The sequence below is a fragment of the Melanostigma gelatinosum genome, assembly GCF_949748355.1.
Source record: "Melanostigma gelatinosum genome assembly, chromosome: 16".
NCBI lineage: Eukaryota > Metazoa > Chordata > Actinopteri > Perciformes > Zoarcidae > Melanostigma > Melanostigma gelatinosum.
The window spans coordinates 11,723,870-11,749,195 of NC_136649.1; the positions used below are offsets into that span (position 1 = coordinate 11,723,870).

Consider the following 25,326-nt stretch of genomic DNA (forward strand, 5'->3'; position numbering starts at 1 on the left):
TATATCCACCTTGTCACAACATAAAGGTTCACTTCAACTAAATGAATTAGCTCCTTGTCTTAGTTTGTGTTTACTTTCAAGTCTTTCCGGTTCTCCGAATTATCATCAAAAACCAAGAACATGTTAAGGCAACTCAAAACCTTGACAGGCCTAACAGGCGTATGAATGTTTAAGTTTCACCGCTAACTAAGTCCATCTCATGCATGTCATTGCAACACATCATTTCTTCAGCCGCATGCAGAGTGTATTTAAGATTTAGGTTACATGTGAAACTTAATGCATTCCCTCCCAGTCAGAACTGAACGGAAACATACAATATATCAAGTAATGAAGTTTTTTGTTATTACCATGGCACGGGCAAAATCCAGTAAAGCCGCTAAACCCTGACACCACAATTTACTCAAACGTTGGTCTCATTTAGAACAGAAACTTAGCAGGATGTTAACTAAACTGGACTTTTTTTTCAGGCCTCAGATGATGGTCCCTTTGATCCAAAGAGGTGAATCTGTGTGCGTTAGAAGGCAGTATCCCTTGATGTCCATCCCGTGAAAGTGTCTCAGACTTGGCAGAGGTTGTAGCAGGCCAAATGTCTCTCCAGCATGTTTTCTCCATCCACCTCATACACATAATCGCACCGGTGTGTAATCAGAGGAGAGTCAGACATCGCCACGCTCTGATTACCAAAGGAGATAACTGTGTCTCTCTGTCGGGAAGAAGTCACCAACAGTACAGTTAGTAAAGATAGATTGATTGTTTTTTCTAGAATTACTTCACAAAAATCTTAGCATGGTAATACTGTTTAGAACAGATGACAAAAAAGTACAGACTAAAGTGGTACAACAATTTGCAACCATGTTGATGTTTAAAAAGCCAACCATGCACAAACTAATTTTACCAACCAAATGATAAAATATGGGGATGATCATGTAGTAGTTATACATGGTTCAAAATTGTTCTTTAAAGTGACCAGAATGTATCAAAAAGTAAGAACAAGGGTATACTAAATGACTCCTGCCCTAAAAAAAGTTACTTTAACAAATAATCTGCATCAACGTGACTTATTTAAAGGCCATGAAACCTTTTTCAGCCATGGGATCTTACATGAACAGTTACAAAACAAAAATATTTCAATTGAGAGATTTCTGTATTTGTGTTTTTGTCGTTGCTTTTCTCAAGTGGGCAGAACTTGGCAAAAAAAAAAAGATGATTTCCAAGCAGGCATCATGTTGGTTAACAAAATAGTCTGATAACAGTTGTTGTGTTGTCCGGTGAAGATGCCGCTGTCCAAACCTCGACAAAGTCCTGATGAAGCAGATTAGCTGAGTTTTTAGCTATGCTACTGCCATCATATCAGAGTTTGCTTTATGACCAAATACCTCATTTGGCCTACCAAAAATCATTAAAATACCTGTATCCTCATACCTGGATGACGTGGCCAGTGCAATAACTAGCGCCTGCAGCAGCCCTCGTACAGGGCTGTCCCATCCATGTTGATGGTAGCTCCCACTGGCAGCACGAAGCGAGCGATCTGCCGGTTCACAGTTCTCCAGGAGACACTTCATGGTGATGGGCAACGTGGCTGAGCTGAAAGGGAGAGAACAAGAGGACACGGTCGGGTTAGTTCAGTCCCAAATATGACCAATGAGAAATGGTAGGGTGTCCTTACAGTAGGCCCACATGTTTAATATTTAAAAAGAAAGAACTAAGATGCTGGACTACATCTACCAAAAATCATTAAAATACCTGTATCCTCATACCTGGATGACGTGGCCAGTGCAATAACTAGCGCCTGCAGCAGCCCTCTGATGTAGGGGAAGGGGTTTTTGCGTGTGAAGAAGTAGTAGAAGAGAGGCAGCAGGATGAGGCCGTGCACAAACAAACCAGACAGGACTGTGATGAAGTACATGTCCAGCTTCTCTCCCCAGGTGGGCCGGATCGTGCATATCCAGGATCTTTCCTGCCATGAGGAACACAATGCCGAAGGGGAAGTACCTGCATGGAGGAGGGAAGATAATCATTTCTTGCACGCAAACCTTTTCAGCACAAACTCAAGACTCGTTGATGTGACAAATAAAACCGTTGATTTATTTATTTTTATGATAAATATGATCTTTTAACTTGACAATGCACACAAAACCGGGTTCTCAATGGAAGGTTTTCTGAGTCTGGTGTGGAAGAACTTGGACTGACCTGCCCTCAACCCCATCCAACACCTTTGGGATTCATTTGATGGCTGACTGTGAGCCTTGTCCGGCCTTTTTCCCATGCATCAGTGCCAGACCTTGCTAATGCTCTCAAGGCTGAATGGGAGAAAATCCCTGCAGCCGTTCGCCAGAAGCTTGGAGGCTGTTATATCAGCAGAATAATGCCTTTGGAATGGGATATCCAAAAATCACACGTGGGTGTAATGTTCAGGTGTCCAATTACTTTTGCCCATACAGTGTACGAGGCTATCCTAACTCATTTTGCACTAATTTGTACTTATACAGTTATCCGGCACTAATATAGCTGAATTCACTTAAACGTAATCCAGTCGACTCATCAGCTCTCATGGGAAGCAGGAAGGACACTTGATTCTTCCCTGAGCAGCTGTGTGAGATTTATTTTGAGATATAATCCGGCTGTGCCGTGCGACGAACCCGTGTGTTGTCTGTGACTCAATTTGTCTATTTGCGAAAGTGTGTGTGAGAGTGTGAACTTACCACATGGCAGCGTGAATAATCTTCATGACGCACTCGTTGATGCACTGGCACACGTTAACCAACGGCGCTCCACGTTCTCCCATCTTCCCCAGCAGCAGTCCTGAGAACAGACGGCACAATCACAGGCGAGTTTGTAAGGTCCTTACAAGTCACCTCTAACAAAGGGTTTATGATCACATCATTAATGGTCACGGCTATTTTATACTTATTTCATATATCATATTCTAAATATTACATTTTTTATACCACCTCATTTATTTGAGAGCTGCTGTCACTATGTACTTTCCAGATTAAGTAAGGCAAGGCACGTTTATTTGTATAGCACATTTCAACAAGGTAATTCAAAGTACTTCACATAAAACCATTAAAAGCATCAAAACATAAGGCAAAAGAAAAGGAGATTTAAAAACAATGAACATTCATTGCATTAAAACATTAAAAAACAGTGTAAGAAATAAAATACAGCAGTAAAATGCAGAAATGCAGGAAATTGATTAATATATTAATTGAATGTGGTTCAATTAAAGGCAGCCGCAAACTGAAAACAATTGGCTAAATTTTGCCAATTATACTTTAGTGTTTTGCACTGAAGTCAAGAATGAAAGCTGAAAAAATAGTACACTTTTTAATCTACAAATCGATTTATTGAAGTGTTGAGAAAATTATTTCTTTTAAGGTGTAATAGTTTACACCTTCTACTGTTAGCAACTAGTTTATATGCAGCTTTAATTAGCAACTAGTTTATATGCAGCTTTAATTAGCAACTAGCTTATATGCAGCTTTAATTAAACACTAGCTTATTTGCAGTTTTAATAACCATTAGCTTATGCAGCTTTATTAACCACTCACTCATTACACACAGTACACGCTAGGGCCAGGGAGAAGCAGGAGGGAGATTACTGATTTAACTGCGCCACAAGGAACAGGCCGCCATCTTTAGAGAGATAAGGAAGGAACAATAGACAGTGAGATACAGGGACAACGCCCTAGCAGTCTCCCCTCTTCACACTCTTTCCCAGGTCCTCTCTCATTCAACATCTCACACACACTGACAGAAGAAACGCCTTCTGGGAGGGGCCAATGTGAACGGACGTTCAGGCCTCCACCCAGGTGTCATACACGTACAAACGTGCCACGCCTGCATCTTTGAATTTGACCAATGGGCCTCTAGGGGAGGAACCCTACATATATGATCACGCTGCCATGTTCAAGTGTGTTCTGATGGTGGAGCTCTGAGAGTGAAACCATTAGTTCCCATGCATGTTTAATTGCTGGGCTGAATAACTCTGTTGATAAATAAACTATTGCTTTTGATATAACTATACGCCTCTTGAGAGCTTTCGTTATCCTCTTAAATCCGCTCTGAGTGAAAGATAGCTTTATTTTTCACAACAGAAGTCAGCTTATTTTTCTAATTAAATAAAAAGACAAAAAGTGTCGTGTTGGATAAACACCAGCCAGGGGGATTTTTAACAACATTTTTTTAAATGTAAGGAATGTAATATATGCTTTAAAATAATCAATCAAGCCATTATACCCTTTATAGAGGTTGACCTATTAGACAACAGTACCAGAAGGATTATACTTCGATAAATAACTCTTGGAGTTTTCTGTGATATAATGAGCTGTGTGATTGTCTTACCATGGTGGCCGAGAAGATGACAATCCCCAGTACGTTCATGCCCTTGCTGGTACTGGCGACGACTTTATACTTGACGTCGGGAGCCGGGGTGATCTCCAGGAAGACTGGGTGGCCCAGTTGAGGGTTGTGGTAGTCGGGCATGACATACACATGGTTGGCTTGAGAGTCTATCGTATCAGTGTTCTGTACAATAGGTACCAGATCCGTTCGGTACTGGAGTTGGATGAAAAAGAACAACCACAGAGGTTTGTTAATATCAGAACATGAATTAATGAACAGTAGTCGTACAATCCTTTGTAAGTTTCCTCCTTTCGTCCACTCACCTGCTGAAACGTTGCTTCAACCAGATTTGACGGGATCATGTTCCTATAAAAGACAATTTGCAGACAAATAAATCACACGTCTGCACAGAAAGGTATTATTCAATAGTATGGTGTATGAATCATTTCAATAAACTCTGCATTCAATTTGGATATTTTCACTTCTATTCTTCAGTGCATATAAAAAGCTCAGGACTTTTGTAAATGTTTTTATATTGAGGGTCAATGTTGATTCCTGGCCATGCAAACAGACATTCTGGTACTGTACTTAAGTACAACGTAAGTACTTGTGCTTCATTGAATATTTCAATTTCATGCCACATTTTACTTCTACTCCACTTCATCGAATAGGAAATGTTTACTTCACTACTTTTATTCGAGTGTTGTAGTTACTAATTACTTTACAAAGATTTGACATGGAAAAACAGATTGTCTTATAACAATACAATGCATTGTTACAAATCAAACAACACAACTGTAGCTTTGAGCAGTGCAGTAAAACACATGTTAATGTATCAGTAATATCATTTAATATACCACTTTCAAGGGACAAACAAGGGAGAAGTAGATCTTAGCCGGTGCGAGAGAGTAACACCTGAAGCAAACCTTATTTCTAGGAGTGTAAACACCAAATTACATTGCTTTTGCTTACATTGAAGTCCACCACAAAGCTCTTTTAACCCCAACGTCCACCAGCTAGTCGTGATGTTTGATGCTGAGCAGGTAATGTACAGTGGGTATTTAAAGTGCTTTTTTTAAATGAAAACTTGCTGCAACAGAAAATGACACGATATGAAAGCAAAAATGCGATAAAAATGAATGAAGCTGAGAGCAACTGCAGAGTTGGGGGACTCTTCTCTATGGGTTCTTCAATACAAGCAATGTCTTTCTTCTGGTGCTCAAGTGAGCCAATGTTAATATATAATTATTGATTTATAGCAGCTTGAACTATTTCAGCACTTCCGACACCCCTGCTTCCTTGTTATACCCGATGCTCTGCTTGTCTCTGCTTCCACTCTCACGATTACATGAGAGGCTTTAACAACTGAAGTGAACAGCTCAGACTGGCTGTTGCTTCACATCCTGAATATTGAGTTAATTTGCACACAGTGTTACAACTGCCAACACATTATATCAAGGTAATAATTTAAAAAATGGAAGTCTGTAAGATACAAAGCTAGCCACATTGCCCCCTGTTCATTTTCTATCCATCCATACCTGTGTGGACAGGTTGAGCGACCTCAGGCCAAAGCCAAGCACACAGCCCGTCACCACAGCTAAGACCGAGAGCGTCAGCAGGCCGTGCCTCTTGCAGTAGTCCTTCACGTACACCCTGACTTTCCACGGAAACGGTTTTTTCACCCACTTCTTCAACCATTCCATCATGATTCAGGTTCGAGCCGTATCCCCCCCCCCGTCCCCCCCCCTGAGTGAATGCAGATATCCGAGTGAGTGAGTGAGTAGAACAGTAGGCCTATGTATCCCACAGGAGCGTCTGTGAGTTTGTTTCAGTTTTATTTAGATTCATGGTGGTTCTGCTTGATGACTCTCGTGTTCACTGGACCAGTTCTCCTCATCACAGTCTCTCCACCAACTCTCTGCACCTGCAGCCGGCCGTTTTCACTTCTATCAAACTGAAGGAGGTTTTTGTACGGCTCTAAATCACTGTGTGAACCCATCACCATGGTCGCCCAGACAGTAGTAATCTCCAGCATCTTCAGCCTGAACACCTCTGATGGTGAAAGTGTAGTCAGAACCAGATCTACTGCCACTGAATCGAGACGGAGTTCCAGAGAAGAGAGCTGATGAAGAGTAAATGAGAAGTTTGGGAGCCTCTCCAGGTTTCTGGAGGTACCAACTGAGATCAGCACCGATGTTTGAACTCCATGTGGCGCTGATGGTCACAGTCCCTCCAAGACTGACAGACTTGGATTTGTCAGTCTGAGTCAGAAAATTGTTTGCAGAAGTCTCTGAAGGGAAAAATGAAACGTGACCTTCAGAAGAAATGTTGGACAGCTCAACAACATGGAGCATGAGTTCAAATTATAATATTAAGAAGAAAATAAAGACAGAAAGAAAACCGGATCCAAACATGAAAAGGACAGAAACTGAACCACACATAAAATATTCCCATAATGTCAGATACGTTTTCAAAGTCTCTCACCCTGACACAGAAAAGCCAACATGACAATCATTGACAACTTCATCCTGATGCAGTTTTCAGTGTGAGTGCATGAAAACAGTTCAGACTTTCTGTGACATGAGAACTTAAAGCTGTGAGGAGCAGTGATGCATTCAAATCATGCAAAATACATTTAAGAAGGCAAACACACAGCTGTCCTTGTGAAACTGAAAGGGAGAGATGAGGTGGAGTAAGTGGAGGCGACATCTTTCTGTGGACTGATTAAGAACATGAAGAAACTTCTGCCTCTCTGTTCCTCTTCTCTCTGCTGGTTCTGTCTTTGTAAACTGTCCCAAAGGCCTTTGCGCTCATTAGACTCAGTCTGCCCTCTGCTGGCTTTCAGGTTCACAACAACTCCAGATTGACACGACATTGATTTTGTATTTGGTCCTTAGCTCTTCTCAATATCATGTATGCCAATCTGTTAAATGACACTGACGGACTCAGAAGGTCTGATCATGTTTGAAAATAAACGGAGCAATAGAGTCCTCTGGATACTCCTATAGATCAAATATTATAAAGTTCCCTGTAGGGTTCCCTTCCAGTGGAGAAAATGAAAAATGAAAATGAGAAAATGTGCCAATTTAAGGTTTATATTTTAATTTGAGCCAAAATATCTTTCCTATGGAGGGTTTTTAATGGATTATCTTCATGGTTTAAGGTTTTTAAGGGGTAACAATCCCGTAAAGAGACTTTCCTTTTCAATCAAAGTCAGGGCTTCATCCCAAAGTTGTGTTTATGGATGAATGAATAATATGATTCTGCTTTTTGTCAAAACGATCTCTGAATAATTTAGTTCCATCAAGTGTTCCCTAAACATTAGTGTGATCTCCATCAGCAGCTGCTGAAGGTTAAAGCTCCTCTGCTGCTCTGATACATTACAGTAGTTTCATTCTTCCTCCAAAAAAAAGAACCAAACATGTGTCACTCTGAGAGCTTTTGTCCAGTTCGGACTGATTTTCTCCTCTGAGAAAATTGATGAATTGTCTTCATGAAACAGACTGATCCTCGTTCAGTTAGTTTGGCTCATTCAAGACAGGCTTTTCACAATAAGAGAAACCTTTATGAAACAGGCCTCTGAGGGTTGACAGAAGGAAAAGACAATTCAGTCCAGGAGGGATTCAAACCAACAACCTTCAGACTGTAAAATTCCTTCTCAATCAGCTGAGCTATCAGAAATATATAAGATGTACTGAGTGCACACAGAATAATTAGAATCATATATAATGTCAGCGTGAATCCGTTTCAGTGTGAAGTCTGTCAACTTTGTTTCTCTGCAAGATGATGGAGATAAAGTTTCTACAGATTCAGTCCGATATTCTTCCTCGGTCTGGTTCTTTGGGTTGATCGGTGCTGGAAATGGTTCAGTGGTTAAGGACACTGACTGGAGATGTAGGGACATGAAACGTGGGATTGAACTCCGCCTCAGGTAATCTGATGTAAGTGACTCAGGATGTGTGTATGCTTCATCATCTGCATGCTTCCACTGTCAATCGGCACATTTGAAGGGATAACAATCACTAAAAGCTGAAAAGTTCTTAGAATGTACCAAATAATATCACAGGTCACGCTGTGGTTTGGGACAGAGACACAAGAACAGTCAGTAGTTTGTCGAAACACAAAGGCTTCAGAGTCAAAAGCAAAATGGTTTTTGGCCCATAAATGAGAAACAAAAGGTGTGATTGTCTTCGAGGTTGCTGTCTGACTGAACCAAGGTCAGGCTGGTAATGCAGCAACCAAAGCTGAGGAACAAGACGTCCCTGCTGCAATCTGACAAGTGTGAAAATAATACTTTGAGGTGAGAAGCAGAGATCACAATAAGGTTTGTGCTTGGTGAGGTTACTGTCAGCTCTGTGCTCAGTGGTCTGTGTCAGAGTCTCTTCCTCTTCAGCAGCTGCAGTCGGTTCCTGCTGTTACAGCTCAGAGTCTCTGCAGTCTGACTGAGGGAGGTTTTTGTACGACTACAAATCACTGTGTAAACACAGGGACATTGTGGTAACTCTGACAGTAATAAACTGCTGCATCTTCATTCTGAACTCCACTGATGGTCAAAGTGAAGTCAGAGCTGCTTCCACTGCCACTAAACCGAGCTGGTGTTCCTGATTCACGTGTGCTGGCAAATCTAATGAGAAGCTTTGGTGGCTGTCCAGATTTCTGTTGGTACCAGAACATATATTGACCGTAAGAAGAGTCTGAATAAACAGCTCGGTTGGTCTTACAGGTGAGAGTGGCAGTGGATCCTGGACCAGATGTCACTACTGGAGGCTGAGTCACAGTCACCTGACCGCTGCATCCTGCAGACAAGAACAAATCATTCATTAATCAGCAGAAATAAATGAGAGAAAAGGCAGATCGTCATGTTTGAAGAGTTGCTGAGTGAATGAACCTGTGAAACAGCAGCAGGCCAGCGTCCAGATGAGGATGGTGATCAGAGTCATGGTGGTTGTGGTTCCTGCTGTGCTGACTGACAGATCTGAGTCCTGCAGAGTTGAACTCACAGGACTATAAAGCTTCTGAGTTCACTGGAGGATCAGCTGACGATGCAAAGCCTCCTCTCTATGGAAATGATTTCTCTGCTCTCAACAGACTGAAGGCAACGTGGGACACAAAACCAGGAGGAATACTGCTCAGTTTAACACAATCCATGATCTTAATGGAATAAAAGAAAATGTTTATATTAGAAGAGCAGATGAGGATTTAAGGATACGTTTGATTTCACTGTGGTTGGTATCATGTGTGTGTTTGTCTGCATTTCATTTACTGACAGGGTTTACTCTGGATGAGTAACACATTTAAATTATGATTCATATGAGTTTGTTGATGAGCAATATTAAAAAGAATCAAGTTCATTTCACCATAAACTGATATAAAACTGTGAATATATGACTTTGTTACACGGAGACTGTAATTGTTTCTCTGTCAGGTTTAGAAAAGTCAAGAAAAATGTAATAATTGATTTCATTTATATAATCATTTTAATCCATATCATCAGAAACACTTTTTAGATTCAATAAAATATGTATTGTTCTGTATTGTTCTGTATTGTTAAGAAGAGCAGAGAGTGTTTCAGTGGATAGATGTTTGTTCACAGAGCAGGAGGTTTTTGTACGGCCACTTCATGAGTTTGTATCACTGTGGTGGACTTTTGGTGGAGGAACCAAACTCATCATTGACTGTAAGTACCAGATTCATAATTTCTACAACACAAAATGTTATACTGACTTTTTCTTCAGGATGTAATAAAACACAGTTATGTTGGATAATTTATATGTTTTGGATATTTTTTGCCATCTATTAAGCTTGGCTAATGTCATATTTTAGAGATAAATATTCTTTTGGTTTCATACATGATGTTTTTTGTGACATATGATCAGAAAAATATGTATATTTTATCCAATTAAATGTGTTTCACAAAGTTTCGTAAAACATATTGTCTGTCTTTTGACATTCATAAAAGACCATGTTATCTATGTTATTTTAATTTGTAACATTTAAACAGCCGTTAGATATATAATCTCATGTTCCTTTAAATCAAATGAGTGAGTTTATTTGTACATTCAGCGTCGCTGCAGTTTGCGTTCACAGTTCGTTGGTTTAAAGCGGTGAAAGGAAGTGAAACAGACGACAAAGTCTTTAACTGTTTACAGATGCTACATTGTTTTCAACAAGAACATCATCTACGGGATGAAATATTTCTATCAAACATAATATTAAAGATATGAACATTTAATGTAAAGCTCATTCATTTAACTTGTCCATTACATTAACATCTAAGTCATGTTGTATATTTTTCTACAGGTTTTAGTGATTGATGATCAGTGCCACAGGAGCAGATATAATTATGTTTCACCATTTAGTTTAGTTTGTTGAACCCTCATTTCTTCCCACGTCTCCTCTCCTCTGTCTGATCACAGCACACAGCGAACCCACAGTGGTGTTAACCTCTGTCATGTATCATAACTGTCTCATGTCCAGCTGTCTGTCCCACATTGGGCGTTAATCTGTTCCTTGTGTGTCTCTGCTCTCCTCTCCAGCTGGCCCCATGGTCAGGCCCTCTGTCTCTCTGCTTCCCCCCTCCTCTGAGCGGCTCTCCGGGGGCTCGGCCACGCTGACCTGCCTGCTGTCTGGCTACTCTCCTCAGGGAGCCGTGGTGAGCTGGCAGGTGGACGGCACGGCGGTGACAGAGGGGGTCCTGAGCAGCTCGGAGGAGGAGAAGAGCGGACGCTACAGCAGCAGCAGCACCCTGAGCCTGAGCCGGGAGCGCTGGATGGAAGGAGAGCTGTACTCCTGCGGGGTCCTCCATCATGACCACAGCCAGACCCAGTCCCTCCGCAGGAGCCAGTGTGAGGGCTAGAGGAGCAGGCTGAAGCCCAGGACGGGAGCTCTGTGTGGGGGGAGCAGGAGGAGCACACCTGCTGCTCTGATCGATATCAGTTTGTAATTTAAAGCTTTGTGTTGCAGAGAACAACATGCTGTAAAGTGTTGGACAACAACAACTGAGAGAGTAATGTTCAGCAGCGGGATGTGAGTGTGTTTCATAACTGTCATGTTCATGATTGAGGTTGTTGCTAATAAAAGCTTTCACTGATCAATAACATGATGAACTGTTTGGTATTTTATCTTATGAAGAGGAGAAATAAATTAAATAGTTTATTGACTTTAAAATAATACTCCTCTCTGTTTGAAATGAAACACTTTGGATTCATCATGTAAATATTAATGTCATTATTTGATTATTTTAAATGAACTCAAAAGAAGATATTAACACAAGAAAGGAAATAATTCATATTTGTGTCATGATGAAATAAAAAGGATTTTGTGAATATGATCGAGGAACAGTGAATATAAGCAGAACATGAAGTGATGTCATTACATTTAAAATAATGTTTGTCTTGAATTATTAGTGTGAATATGTAGTGAGTGCTTGGTGAGGTTACTGTCAGCTCTGTGCTCAGTGGTCTGTGTCAGAGTCTCTTCCTCTTCAGCAGCTGCAGTCGGTTCCTGCTGTTACAGCTCAGAGTCTCTGCAGTCTGACTGAGGGAGGTTTTTGTACGACTACAAATCACTGTGTGAACACATGGCCACTGTTTATAACATGAAAGCTCTGACAGTAATAAACTGCTGCATCTTCAGTCTGAACTCCACTGATGGTCAAAGTGAAGTCAGAGCTGCTTCCACTGCCACTAAACCGAGCTGGTGTTCCTGATTCACGTGTGCTGGCATATGTTATGATGAGCTTTGGAGGCTGTCCAGATTTCTGTTGGTACCAGAACATATATTGACCGTAAGAAGAGTCTGAATAAACAGCTGGGTTGGTCTTACAGGTGAGAGTGACAGTGGATCCTGGACCAGATGTCACTACTGGAGGCTGAGTCACAGTCACCTGACCGCTGCATCCTGCAGACAAGAACAAATCATTCATTAATCAGCAGAAATAAATGAGAGAAAAGGCAGCACGTCATGTTTGAAGAGTTGCTGAGTGAATGAACCTGTGAAACAGCAGCAGGCCAGCGTCCAGATGAGGATGGTGATCAGAGTCATGGTGGTTGTGGTTCCTGCTGTGCTGACTGACAGATCTGAGTCCTGCAGAGTTGAACTCACAGGACTATAAAGCTTCTGAGTTCACTGGAGGATCAGCTGACGATGCAAAGCCTCCTCTCTATGGAAATGATTTCTCTGCTCTCAACAGACTGAAGGCAACGTGGGACACAAAACCAGGAGGACTACTGCTCAGTTTAACACAATCCATGATCTTAATGGAATAAAAGAAAATGTTTATATTAGAAGAGCAGATGAGGATTTAAGGATACGTTTGATTTCACTGTGGTTGGTATCATGTGTGTGTTTGTCTGCATTTCATTTACTGACAGGGTTTACTCTGGATGAGTAACACATTTAAATTATGATTCATATGAGTTTGTTGATGAGCAATATTAAAAAGAATCAAGTTCATTTCACCATAAACTGATATAAAACTGTGAATATATGACTTTGTTACACGGAGACTGTAATTGTTTCTCTGTCAGGTTTAGAAAAGTCAAGAAAAATGTAATAATTGATTTAATTTATATGATCATTTTAATCCACATCATTAGAAACACTTTTTAGATTCAATAAAATATGTATTGTTCTGTATTGTTATGAAGAGCAGAGAGTGTTTCAGTGGATAGATGTTTGTTCACAGAGCAGGAGGTTTTTGTACGGCCACTTCATGAGTTTGTATCACTGTGGTACACTTTTGGTGGAGGAACCAAACTCATCATTGACTGTAAGTACCAGAGATTTCTATTTATAACAATATATATAAAATATAACTTGAAACAAATATTGTATTAGACTCAGATCAAGATCATGTTTGTAGGTTATTAATTATTTTTGTTATTTTATCAAGCTGACCTCACAAACTGAGAAGAAACTTTACGGAAATCTAAAAGAGATTCATTCTTGCGTGTTATTCAATTTAAAGAGAGGTTAAATAACTCGTATATTTTTTATTTTTTCTATACATTTTCCTCTGTGTGCTTAAAAATCATTATGAATTTGGTGAAGTTAGACTTTTCACTCTCAAAACATGTACATAATATAAAACATATATTCGAATTTATTTTAATCAATTCGTTTGAAAATGTCAAATAATTTGATGATTTAAAATGTGCTGTGGATTCCTGTTCAACACATGATTTAATCAGTAAATGCAGCTTATCTTTGTGTTCACGGTTCATTCATTTTACATGTAGTGAAAAGGAAGTGAAAGAAACAGATGAGATGGTTTTAACTGTATTCACATGAGTTTTTAAACTGTCAGTTATTCTCTGTCAAACATTATAAAACACACATGAAGATGTTTCAGCAATCGTTATCGATTAACCTTTTTAGTGACATTTACACTTGAATCATGTGGCCGATGGTCTGATACGCAGTGATTTATGAGTGCAACAGGAACACAACTTATTCTGTTTCATTTGATCAAATATAAGAAATGAACAGGATGTTATTTTATCTTTATTACAAGCATTCATTCTCATCTTTTATCTTTTCTCCCCTCTCTCTCCTCCAGTGGGCGTCGTGCAGCCCACCCTGACCGTCCTCCCCCCCTCCAGAGAGGAGCTGCAGCAGGGCACAGCCACCCTGGTGTGTCTGGCCAGCGGGGGCTTCCCCTCAGCCTGGAGTCTGGGCTGGAAGGTGGGGGGCAGCAGCAGCTCCTCAGGGGTGTCACGCAGCCTGGAGGCCCTGGGGATGGACGGCCACTACAGCTGGAGCAGCACCCTGAGCCTCACTGCAGACCAGTGGAGGAAGGCGGGCTCAGTGAGCTGTGAGGCCAGTCTGAATGGACAGAGCCCTGTCACTCAAACCCTAGACCCTGACCGCTGCTCAGAGTAGAGCTTCAGCAACACTTCCTGTGTGGAAATGAAGCTGCTTCTTTGATAGAGATCTGGATGAAGCTACAGATCTCCTCTGTTTCACAGCTCTACTCAGTGTTTTAGTGTGTGTGTTGCTTTCTGATACTGATCTTCTGCATATTCTTCTTTATGTTTCAAATTAAACTGAATTCATGATTAGTTTTCACTCCAAGATGAACTGGTGATTAATCAAAAATACGACATAGACATTAAACTACAAATAAAACTGTGGATTATAATGATTCAGTGTCTTTGTATTTCTTTTATGATATATTCTCACTTAAAGACATATAGTAATGATCATTTCAGTAACCTGATATACCTGATAAGAGTTATGAAATAGATCTTTTGTTTCTTGGACTGTCGTTATCGTGTTATAAGCAGCCATCATTAGAGCTACAGTTAAGGATTGTTTTTTAATATCAGAGGCTCTGGTCCAACAATAATCTAACCTCCCCAGTTTATTCATAAAGAGACTGAATGAACTGACAAGAATATAAGTTTAGTTTCAGTGTGTATAGAAGAGCGTCTGTGAGTTTGTTTCAGTTTTATTTAGATTCATGGTGGTTCTGCTTGATGACTCTCGTGTTCACTGGACCAGTTCTCTTCATCACAGTCTCTCCACCAACTCTCTGCACCTGCAGCCGGCCGTTTTCACTTCTATCAAACTGAAGGAGGTTTTTGTACGGCTCTAAATCACTGTGTGAACACTCCACCACCATGGTAGCCCAGACAGTAGTAATCTCCAGCATCTTCAGCCTGAACACCTCTGATGGTGAAAGTGTAGTCAGAACCAGATCTACTGCCACTGAATCGAGACGGAGTTCCAGAGAAGAGAGCTGATGAAGAGTAAATGAGAAGTTTGGGAGCCTCTCCAGGTTTCTGGAGGTACCAACTGAGATCAGCACTGATGTCTGAACTCCCTGTGGCGCTGATGGTCACAGTCCCTCCAAGACTGACAGACTTGGATTTGTCAGTCTGAGTCAGAAAATTGTTTGCAGAAGTCTCTGAAGGGAAAAATGAAACGTGACCTTCAGAAGAAATGTTGGACAGCTCAACAACATGGAGCATTAGTTCAAATTATAATATTAAGAAGAAAATAAAGACAGAAAGAAAACCGGATCCAAACATGAAAAGGACAGAAACTGAACCACACATAAAATATTCCCATAATGTCAGATACGTTTCCAAAGTCTCTCACCCTGACACAGAAAAGCCAACATGACAATCATTGACAACTTCATCCTGATGCAGTTTTCAGTGTGAGTGCATGAAAACAGTTCAGACTTTCTGTGACATGAGAACTTAAAGCTGTGAGGAGCAGTGATGCATTCAAATCATGCAAAATACATTTAAGAAGGCAAACACACAGCTGTCCTTGTGAAACTGAAAGGGAGAGATGAGGTGGAGTAAGTGGAGGCGACATCTTTCTGTGGACTGATTGAGAACATGAAGAAACTTCTGCCTCTCTGTTCCTCTTCTCTCTGCTGGTTCTGTCTTTGTAAACTGTCCCAAAGGCCTTTACGCTCATTAGACTCAGTCTGCCCTCTGCTGGCTTTCAGGTTCACAACAACTCCAAAATGAGATTAAAGATTGATTTTAGCCTTTGCTCGTTTCCTGATCATAACGTCAAACTGTTAATCCAGAACCTTTAATTGTGACACTCCTGGTCTTGGTGGGTTCAGGTCTATTTAGGTTGCCCAATGATAGAACACGTTGTACCATTGATTCTCTCCTCCATTTACGTTTTTTTTTCATTTAAACCCTCAACAACTTTAGGTCTCTTAGTTTGAGCCAGGCCTATCTTTCCTATGAAGGATTTGTGGTTTAAATGTTTGCAAAGTGTAACAAACCCTTAAAGGGACTTGTTATCGAATCCAGAGTTTTACCCCAAAGTTGTGCTTATGGATGAATAAATAACATTATTCTGCTTTTCGTTTAAGTTTAATGTCATCAAGCCTAAACATCATTATCATCAGCAGCTGCTGGAAGGATTACAATTCCTTTTCTGCTCTGATGCATTTCAGCTGAGATATGAGTCACTTCCTGTTGGGAAAGTTTAAAAAATGCTTTTACTTTTCGACCGAAAAGAAAAACCAAACATGTGTCACTCTGAGAACTTGTACATGAATTCAGACTCAGATTAGCTCTGATTTTTTTATGACACTGACTGATCCTGGTTCATTTTGTTGGGCTCATTCAAGACACTTTTTTTTAACAATAAAAGAAACCTGTATGAAACAGCCCTCTGAGGGTCGATGGAAGGAAAACATAAACAGCCCAAGATGGAATTAAACCCCCAATCTTCTGTAAAGCATTTCTCAGGTTAGTTGTAAAGACAGAGATGAATTGAGTTCATAAAGACTCAACTTTTGTCAGTGTCCTCTGCAGGTTGATGAAGAGAGGACGTTTCTGCAGCTTCAGTCTGATCTTCTTTCTCTCTCTGTTTCTTTCTGGGCATTTTTGGCTGCTTTGTTTTCACTTTACATTGTGTGCAGTGTTTTAGTCGGTCATAGAGGAGCTGATCATGTGACCGTCACATGCATATGACATATTGCAGTAAACCTGTCTTGTTGAGGCTTTTTAACTGGATCATCTGCATGCTTTCACTTTAAATTTGGTCATTTTTAGGGATAACAGTACCTTAAAATGGAAAATCTTAGTATTGTAACCCTAATTAGGAATAGTTGAGTAAGTATTAAAGTGTGAATAAGTGTTTTTATATGTAACATGTACAAAATAACATTACAGTTATCTCCATCTTAATTTTTACATTGCAAAAACGATGTAATTTTGAGGTTAAGTAACGGCTTAAAGAATGGATTGGTGTTCATAAGAGGGTTTTAACTGTATATCTTTGCAGTTTAAGGGCTTTTTTAAAACCACAGAAGACTTCTTTTGTGTTTTATTTTGAGCTGGTTTTACCTTCCCACGAATAGGATATATTTATAGATTATCTGAAGGATATAAGAGGTTTTTAAGATAAACCATCCCATACAATTTTAAAGGTGATCATGTTTGAAATAAATGTAGTAAAAGGGTCCTCTTGGAAGCCCTTGTGGTAGATAAAATATGATAAGGTGCCCTGTGGCCAAATGTGCAAGAAATTGTGATGAAGTGCTTTCTAAAGTGCTCCTCCAGTTGAAAAAAATGATGCCATGCCATGTAGGCTGCCATACATGCTAGACAACTATGTGCTGGTCCCAACGCATGCAGCTTTTACATAGAAATGTAAAATTCTGTTTTCATGTTTTTCTTCTCAAATGGTTCAACAAATGTATTTTAATTTGAATGGTGACATAAATGATGCTTGCCGAAATGGAAAATTAGTCAACATTGTTTATATTGCATTTTAATTTTCTCATTTGAATTAACATTTATTTTTCACTGTACAGCAGGGTACGACTTTGAGGATAAATAACAATAATCACGGCTTCTTCATTGAGGAGTATGTTATTGTGGAAATACATTTACTTTCTCAAATTTACATGATGATTTTAATAAAGTCCTCTATCGGCTTCCATAGCATGGTGAGTTTTTTTTAGCAGTTTAAAAAGCTACAGTCCTCACCATAGACTACAGTCCACACAGAAAGTGGCACAAACCGTTGTTTATTCACCTGCTGTGGTGAACGTTACTCACCGGAGCTCTGTGATTGGTCAGTTACTCACCGGTTCTCTGTGATTGGTCAACAGGCGACTGTTAAACCCCTCCCTCACTGCCACCGCAACTTGACGGAGTCAGCAGACAGCGGAGAGGTTTCGGGCATATTATCAAACCAAGGTTAACGTTTGTAAAATAACCCCCTGTTTTGTTTTTTTTGTGGTAAATCCCTCGTATAACATTTAGCTTTCATTGCTGTGTGATTTGTGTCGACCACAGGCTCCAGGAAAAGCCCGAGAATGAGTCACTATAAGGAGCGCTTCGTGACTCTGCTCCACGAGAAGAACTTTGTGACAGACCAACTGGCAACGCTGGAACAAAAAACGGGAGTGAAGAGAGAGTATATCGCCTTGGGTACGTTAACGGAAAAGGGAAGAGGACACAGTTAAACTCGCTTTCATGCGTGTGTGGCCTTTGAACATGCTGGAGATAATACCGAACTTGCTTATGGGCTCAACGTCTCCTCCAAGGACTAACGTTAGCTAACATTCTTCATGTTTTGCACACGTTAGCTAGTTTTAGCTCAAAAGTTGCCACATAAACTGCAACTGGCAGCCGGTTGTGGTCTGTTTGCGTGAGTACGTGTCTCTTCAGTGTGGTTTCATATCCTGTGTGGGAGGCACTGTTGGCTGGTTCATCGTCTCGTGCTCAAATACCAAAGTTCATCCAGCTTAGACTTTTATCATGCTATATTAATGATTAGAGTTCGTTATAATCCTCCACACACACACTTCAATATACTGCTTGTACTATCCCACCAGCAGCTGGTCTCAGGGGTATTTTTACCACGACCTTAAATATCCGGTTCAATGCAGAGATGGAAGGAGATTCTAGGATGACTGGTTATTCAACTGCAGGCTGCTGTCAGTCAGCTTTTAGGAGCTGTGTTTTGACACGGCTCTTGTTGTCGGTTTGCACAGGAAAAAGTCAATAAAGGCCCGACACCTCGGGTTACAGTATCCATAAAGTCAACACATTTTGTCTACATGTTAAACCCAGCTGTCCTACATTTAAACCCATTGTCTTTACTGAAAATAGCTCCTCTGTGAGTTGCACAGATGAACGTCAACAACATAGCATGATGATGCATTAGGTCACAGATGATGTTGACTGCTGTGAATGAATGTGTTGTCTGTATTCAGCTGCATTCAGATCAAATAAGACGTTTTTTGCTGTTTTCAGTGAGTTTTCACACATCATCAAATATAACGTTAGCACTTAATAGAGGTCGCCCCAATAATATAGCCCAATTGATCTTGGATTTTGGTGGCTGATATTGATATTCAAAAGTATATACTATATCAGCAAATCTGTGTAAGATATGCACTAAGTGAGACATTGAACAGCTGAAAAATATACTTATCAGTTGTATCGGGTGGACAAACTATGTATGGAAATACAATAACTGAACTTGAGCTGAACATCTGTTGATTATTCAATCTGCAGACAATTACCTGTCAACGATTTTGATAATGGGTTTATCATTTGAGTATTTATTTAAAGCAAAATGGGAACCACTTATTCAAGATTTCCTTTTTTTTTTCTTTTTTTTTTAGTATTGTCAAATGAATATCTGTGGGGTTTGGACTGTTTGTCAGCTTGGACTCTGCAAAATGTAATAGCGCAAACGATTAATTAAGGAAACAATTGACAGACCAGTGGACAATAAACATGATCGTTAGTTACGGCCTTATTCTAAACCATCTCTTATTGGTGTCGGTTAAAGCTCAGTCAGATCTACATGCAAATAATTCTGTGTTTTTGTACCCCCCCCCCCCCCACACACACACACACACGCGCACCAAACTAACTCGCTGATGCTGAGGATTGCATGCAAATATCACTTGACTCGTCCCTACCCTGCATTTAGCTGAAGGTATATGACCTGAACGAGCAGCCAAATGATCCCCCTACTTGTTCCGTTAGTAGAGGTGTCTTATTAGTATCTTGTTTTCAGTGAGGCAACATCCGTTCATCTGATACTTCGGCCACGTTGAAGGCTCGTTACAAACGTGTGCACTGATAATGGGTTACATTGCAGCCAAGAAATTCTTTCCCGTCTGCTCACTATAATGTTATGTTGTACTAAGCGGTGTCCTTTTTAAAATGTCTACTGTTTAGCTGAGAAGTTCATGCTGACTCTTATGACACTCTGAAGGGACTCCTCTGCTGAGTGGAGTACAGAGAGGTTTCATCTCTGCTGTGTATGGAGCCAAACTCACCGAGTGAGTGGCCGTTTGTTAGCTTCATGTTTTTAAAGCCAACTTCAACCCCTCACCCACTGTACTCCTAACAAAAGGCTTTTGTGATGATTTGCTGCGAAGAGGAACTGTATTTTCAGCTGAATTACAACTTCTGCAACGCTAATTAGTAGTTTGAGTCAGACGTTACAGGATTACACAACTGTGTAATGGCCTTTGCGCCATTTATTTACAGTTATTTCCACGAGAAGAATATGTGTTTTTCATTTCAGGCTGTAACCTCTTTGTGTGGATGCAGTGTTCATTTTCTTAGAGCCGTTCATTGCTTACACTCAGCACAGAGCCAGATGGATCAGCTTTGTATCATTGACTAAATAAAAAAAAGTCAGTTTATGATTTCCCTATTCAAAGCATTGCCGTGCAGTGTCTGCTTATGTCAGGCGTTGTCTCCTCGGGGTCTTCTATTTTAACCAGTTCTTCCAGTTTTACCTTTTGTTAGAGAGAGAGGTGGGCCGACGGGGAATTGCACGGACATTTGTATATGAGCTGGGACACACAAATGAGATGTAAAGAGCAGGCAGCGGTTAGAACAGTATCAAAGGCTTTTAGTGCTCTGGATACCGTGTGACTTCATCACTTTTGAAGGATGAATTTTGTATCAACAGTTGAGTTTTGGAAACATTTGAACGATGTATGCATTACTCATCTACAGCTCTATGAGAGTTGGACGTCATTCTCCTCCCACATACAAACACTCTGAAAAAGTTCAGTTCTGCAATTTGAATTGTTTTATGAACCTGGGAGTGTTGGATGGAAAACACGACTGGTTTTGAGAAGTCAATCGGTAATGGAAAAAGAGATGGGCTGTTCAGACTGTAATCTATCTGCTTAAAAGTCAGCATCTGTTTAAGCCTCTGAGGGATTAAGCAATGCAGCCAACATGCTATTGTTAAGAGTAGGCAGCATACAATTTACTTCAAATGAGCAGGTTTTAGGGCGAGTTTGTGTGGAATTCCAGTAAACACAGTAACAATGGTTACTTAATTAGCTACATCTGGTAATTTTATTGCAAAATAATACAACAGCTCTGCCATAAATTCCACCTTTTTGTGAAGTTTATAAAATTCATTTTTTGTTGTCATTGTTGGAAAAGTGTAAATTCAGTTATGTTTGTTATTGAGGGCGTTGTTAAATGTGGTGTCGCACTGCATTCTATTGAGAGGTGAATAACACGCGGTCCGGTACAGGGCTTGTCGGTAAGCTTTGGGCGATGTTTTACTTCCCCCAATAGCCAAACTTCTCCAAAATGTAGGCCTATTAAAAATTAGATAAAATCAACAGGGATTTGGAAAATTATAATTTATTAACATACAAAACATACTATTGATGTGCTCTCCTCAAAGCCACCAGACCCTATTGATAGAAGCAGTCATTTTACCGTAAGGATCACAGCAAACTTCATTCAAACTCGATAGAAACAAAATAAAATGCATCAAAAGTTTCTTGGTTCGTCTCTCCACTGTTCCAACAATCACCAACTCTGGTTGCTTTCTACAGAAGCCTGGCTTAAGTAGTTTTAATTATGTATTAGAAGCTGCTTAGAGCTGTTAGGAAGTCAATCAGATGACATTTTGGAGGATTACATTTGATCACATCATATTAACGTAGTTTACCATTGCCCCACACTCATTTTCATTGAGTAGAGCTTGATTACATTATAATGTCACTCAGTTCTGTGAGACAATCTCTGACGTCAGCTGTTGGCTCTGCTCTAAGCAGGTAAAGGCATCGATTAAGATTTCTTTGTACAAAGACTGTAATAATAATAATACAGAATTTAACTTGTTTGAAGCCACTTGCGTGTGTGGACTCGCTCACATACTTGAGATGTATAGGCCGCACTGTTTCACACGACTGTGAGCTTAGCGGTGTATTTAATGTTCACTGAATGAAGTGTCGGTGTTTGACTTGTGCTTAGTGCTCCTGGTAGATCCTGGTACTGTGCTGTCATGATATCCTGCTGTCAGACACACACTGTTTGCAACAAAAGTGTTTAGCTAGATATTAGACGTGTTTGTCACGAAACTGGATGACCTCGTCCTCGTCTCATGTCACCGCTGTCTCGTCTCTCTCCCTCTCTGCAGGTTTTCTGAGTTTTGTCGGGCTGTATCTTCTGTTTGGATATGGAGCCTCGCTGCTCTGCAACCTGATTGGCTTCGCCTATCCAGCGTATTACTCGTATGTATGAAGTTCAGCTTATGAATGCCAAAAGGTAGAAAATGAAAGGGAAAATTTGCCATCTTTTTATGACCATGTCCAGTCAGTGCTGATAGTAAACTGCAGGCGTTTTTTCCCCACTATATCCTCGGATAGAGATGAGATTAAAAATCTTTGAGTTTTCCCTTTAATGCATTTAGAATATGCAACAGGTAATAAGTCCTTTTTGTAAACTTAATACAGGGACCCACCCTCCTTCAAAACCATGCTATACAAAAACTCTACAGGATAACTTCCAACTGCACCTAGGGTATCAGGCTTTTAATATTTGCTGTAAGTACTCTTGATGTTATTACCTCATCAATCTTCTGACCTCCAACCTGTCGTTTTGTCCGCTCAGCATTAAGGCCATCGAGAGCAACGTGAAGGAGGACGACACTCAGTGGCTGACCTACTGGGTTGTTTATGGACTCTTCAGCATCGGCGAGGCCTTCTCTGACATCTTCCTCTTCTGGTTCCCCTTTTACTATATTGGCAAGGTAGGCCGGCTTTAAAGTGCATTCATTTAGTTGTCTTTCCCTTTCTTTCTATTCTGTCTTGTCTTGCCAGCTAAGTCTGCTTTTCCTGTGAAACCGCAGACGGTCCCGATGTGTTGAGTCACATGAGGCTTGATGTTTTTGGGCCTCTGCACGTTGTAGCTGGCCAACAGTTCACTCGTGTGGACAATTTGTGTAATGTCAAAACGAGGAAAAGACATTCAGACATCTGCTCTGTGTCGTTGCCACACTATACAAAACGTACCAGGTTTTGAATACATTGTGTGTTCATACTGTAAACGTGACAACATAAGTCAACTAAAAATACAGATTTTTGAGGGAGCTTTTTTGGTGGACACTATTGTCCCTGAATGCACCGTACAAAGGAGATGCAGCACTGGAGGTAGATCATCATGTTTGATGTCGTTGGTGTACTTGCATGATTCTAGCACGCTATGGGGTCGTGCCCACATGTTTGAATGCACTTATTGTAAATCACAACTGGTTTGGATAAAAGCATCAGTTAAATAAATGTGACATAATGTAAATGGCTTGTTGCTCACAGCTGCAAAACATAGGCAGTTCTACAAACATTGGAAAAAACAAAAAAGCTTTTGCATATATTGTATTTTGTTTGTGTGGTAAAATATTTTTATGACTAAAAAATATGTTTGTATACACTGTCAAAGCTATATAGTATAAATACTTTTATATACTAGTATGTACTGCACACAGTTACGATGCATTTTGGACATAGTATAGTTGTAAGTTGTGTTTTGAGACAAAGTGACCACACAACGCCCTGCTTCAGCGAACAAAAAGTCCCATCATTCTATTATTTGGGCCTAATTAGCATGATCATCATTGCCTTCCTTGATTAACATGGTTTGGTATCAGTGAATAAACCTAATCCTGGAAAACTAGGATGAATCAACTGTCTCATATTGCGCAATGACGGACGGTTAACATAACAACAGCACACATTTCAGCAAAATGCTAACACCTATTTCAGTGTCTAGTTGTTTTTTAGGGCTGCAACTAACAATCATATTTAGTATCGAATAGCTGCAGGTTTTTGGTGTGATTAATTGATCCGAGTTTGGACAGGAAGTCACACAGTAGCATAATATCTAAGATCTGCTCTCTCCTCAGTGCGTCTTCCTGACGTGGTGTATGGCTCCGGTGACGTGGAACGGTTCTGAGCTCTTGTACAAGCGTGTCATCCGGCCATTTTTCTTGAAACACGAGGCGGCCATGGACAGTATGGTCAGCGATCTGAGCGCCAAGGCTAAGACCCTAACCGAGACTGTGACGAAGGAGGGTGAGATACCAACAGTGTACATGCAAGCACAGCCATATATACATATACATATATATATATATATATATGCAAACTACCTCACTTCTAGATTCACACTGTAAAAACATATCCTTAAATACAATAATCTGTTTAACCTTCCTGCAAAATAAAGTGTTTTTATGCCTCTGTGCCGACGACAGCCATGGCCAGAGACATTATGTTTAGTATTCATATGCAAATGATGTACAACTTTACACAAATGTCTAACAGGATAAAATGCTGACATTTTGGACAGACGTGGATGTAAACTGCCACGTGATGGGTTGGTAGACTCATACAACCGCAAGTCGGTAATTGTATCTTCTCTCTGTTTGTTCCATCAGCTGTTAACCTCGCCCTCAATGACAAGAACCAGTGAGAAACCTGGAAGTGTGTGTGTGTGTTGAAAGAGTGATTGAATGAGATTGTGTGTGCGTCTGTCATTCTGCTTTCGGTGTGTCTTCTCCCACTTCCATGACGAATGAAGATGATGAACCGACTGCGTCATGCAGTGAATTGAAGCTTCACACTCGTGACAATATATTAAAGCTTTGTTTGTGCATCAACATGAGTTTACTGCCATCGGTACTGTTAAGACAATCGGAGGAACTGTGACCTTTCTATGTGATCTTCATTTCTTTGTTGTAGTGTGACATAATTTGAGGAAAGAAATTAATTTGTGGCAAAAATGTACAAATGTGTGCAACACTGATGGTGCTGTCAATATATAATTGAGCCATTTGTGCCAGCAAACGGGAGGCTGATTACATTTAGAGTTTTAAAAGCAGGTTGTCTTCAAATGTGTTTTCTAACATTGTAAATCAAAACTGGAACTCTCGGGTGTCTTTGATGTGTGCTTGCTCTGAAAAGCCTCACTCGTGGATGTGCCAAGCAGCATTTGAAGTCTGTTTGAGCTGTTGGGAAGGTTCTTAACCTGTAACTTTATCTGGGCGACTTCTGCCTTTTTTAATATGTCTTAATTTATAGTCTCATAATTAAATAAAACTGGAACTTTAATGAAGTGTCTTCCTTTCTCCAAACAGTATCATTCCTCACAAAGTGGGAAATTGGATTTTATTTGGTCCAAATTACAACATTCACGCACCAGTGATTTCTCTAATTAT

General features: G+C 40.3%; 1 protein-coding gene, 1 pseudogene and 2 gene segments (V, D, J or C); 3 read left to right on the plus strand and 1 right to left on the minus strand.

Moving 5' to 3' along the window:
• Positions 1-556: 556 nt before the first annotated feature.
• Positions 557-6,047, minus strand: LOC306790018 (excitatory amino acid transporter 5-like; annotated as a pseudogene). The gene is made up of 10 exons: positions 5,883-6,047; positions 5,653-5,681; positions 4,668-4,710; positions 4,345-4,557; positions 4,232-4,256; positions 2,703-2,802; positions 1,758-1,992; positions 1,449-1,584; positions 1,291-1,339; positions 557-703 (listed from the first exon to the last, which is right to left on the minus strand). The product of its transcript is annotated as an excitatory amino acid transporter 5-like (transcript).
• Positions 6,048-9,931: 3,884 nt separating this feature from the next.
• LOC306790398 (Ig lambda-1 chain C region-like) lies at positions 9,932-11,260 on the plus strand. The segment is given in 2 exons: positions 9,932-10,021; positions 10,881-11,260.
• Positions 11,261-12,306: 1,046 nt separating this feature from the next.
• LOC306790019 (immunoglobulin lambda constant 1-like) lies at positions 12,307-14,356 on the plus strand. The segment is given in 4 exons: positions 12,307-12,325; positions 12,421-12,547; positions 12,993-13,114; positions 13,904-14,356.
• A 3,620-nt stretch (positions 14,357-17,976) lies between these two features.
• On the plus strand, positions 17,977-25,213 carry LOC306790252 (receptor expression-enhancing protein 5). The gene is made up of 6 exons (XM_079286416.1): positions 17,977-18,029; positions 18,129-18,263; positions 22,255-22,348; positions 22,728-22,866; positions 24,016-24,184; positions 24,547-25,213. Exons 2-6 carry the CDS (start codon positions 18,149-18,151, stop codon positions 24,579-24,581), a joined length of 552 nt encoding a protein of 183 aa, XP_079142542.1. The 5' UTR covers positions 17,977-18,029; positions 18,129-18,148; the 3' UTR covers positions 24,582-25,213.
• Positions 25,214-25,326: the final 113 nt, after the last annotated feature.

What these genes read in the sequence shown, in the direction of transcription:
- LOC306790252 (XM_079286416.1), top strand. Translation starts at nt 18,149, where the DNA reads ATGAGTCACTATAAGGAGCGCTTCGTGACTCTGCTCCACGAGAAGAAC. An exon ending in GAGAGAGTATATCGCCTTGG is followed by an intron (nt 18,264 to 22,254) that starts GTACGTTAACGG and finishes CCCTCTCTGCAG; the next exon opens with GTTTTCTGAGTTTTGTCGGG. An exon ending in CCTTTTACTATATTGGCAAG is followed by an intron (nt 22,867 to 24,015) that starts GTAGGCCGGCTT and finishes CTCTCTCCTCAG; the next exon opens with TGCGTCTTCCTGACGTGGTG.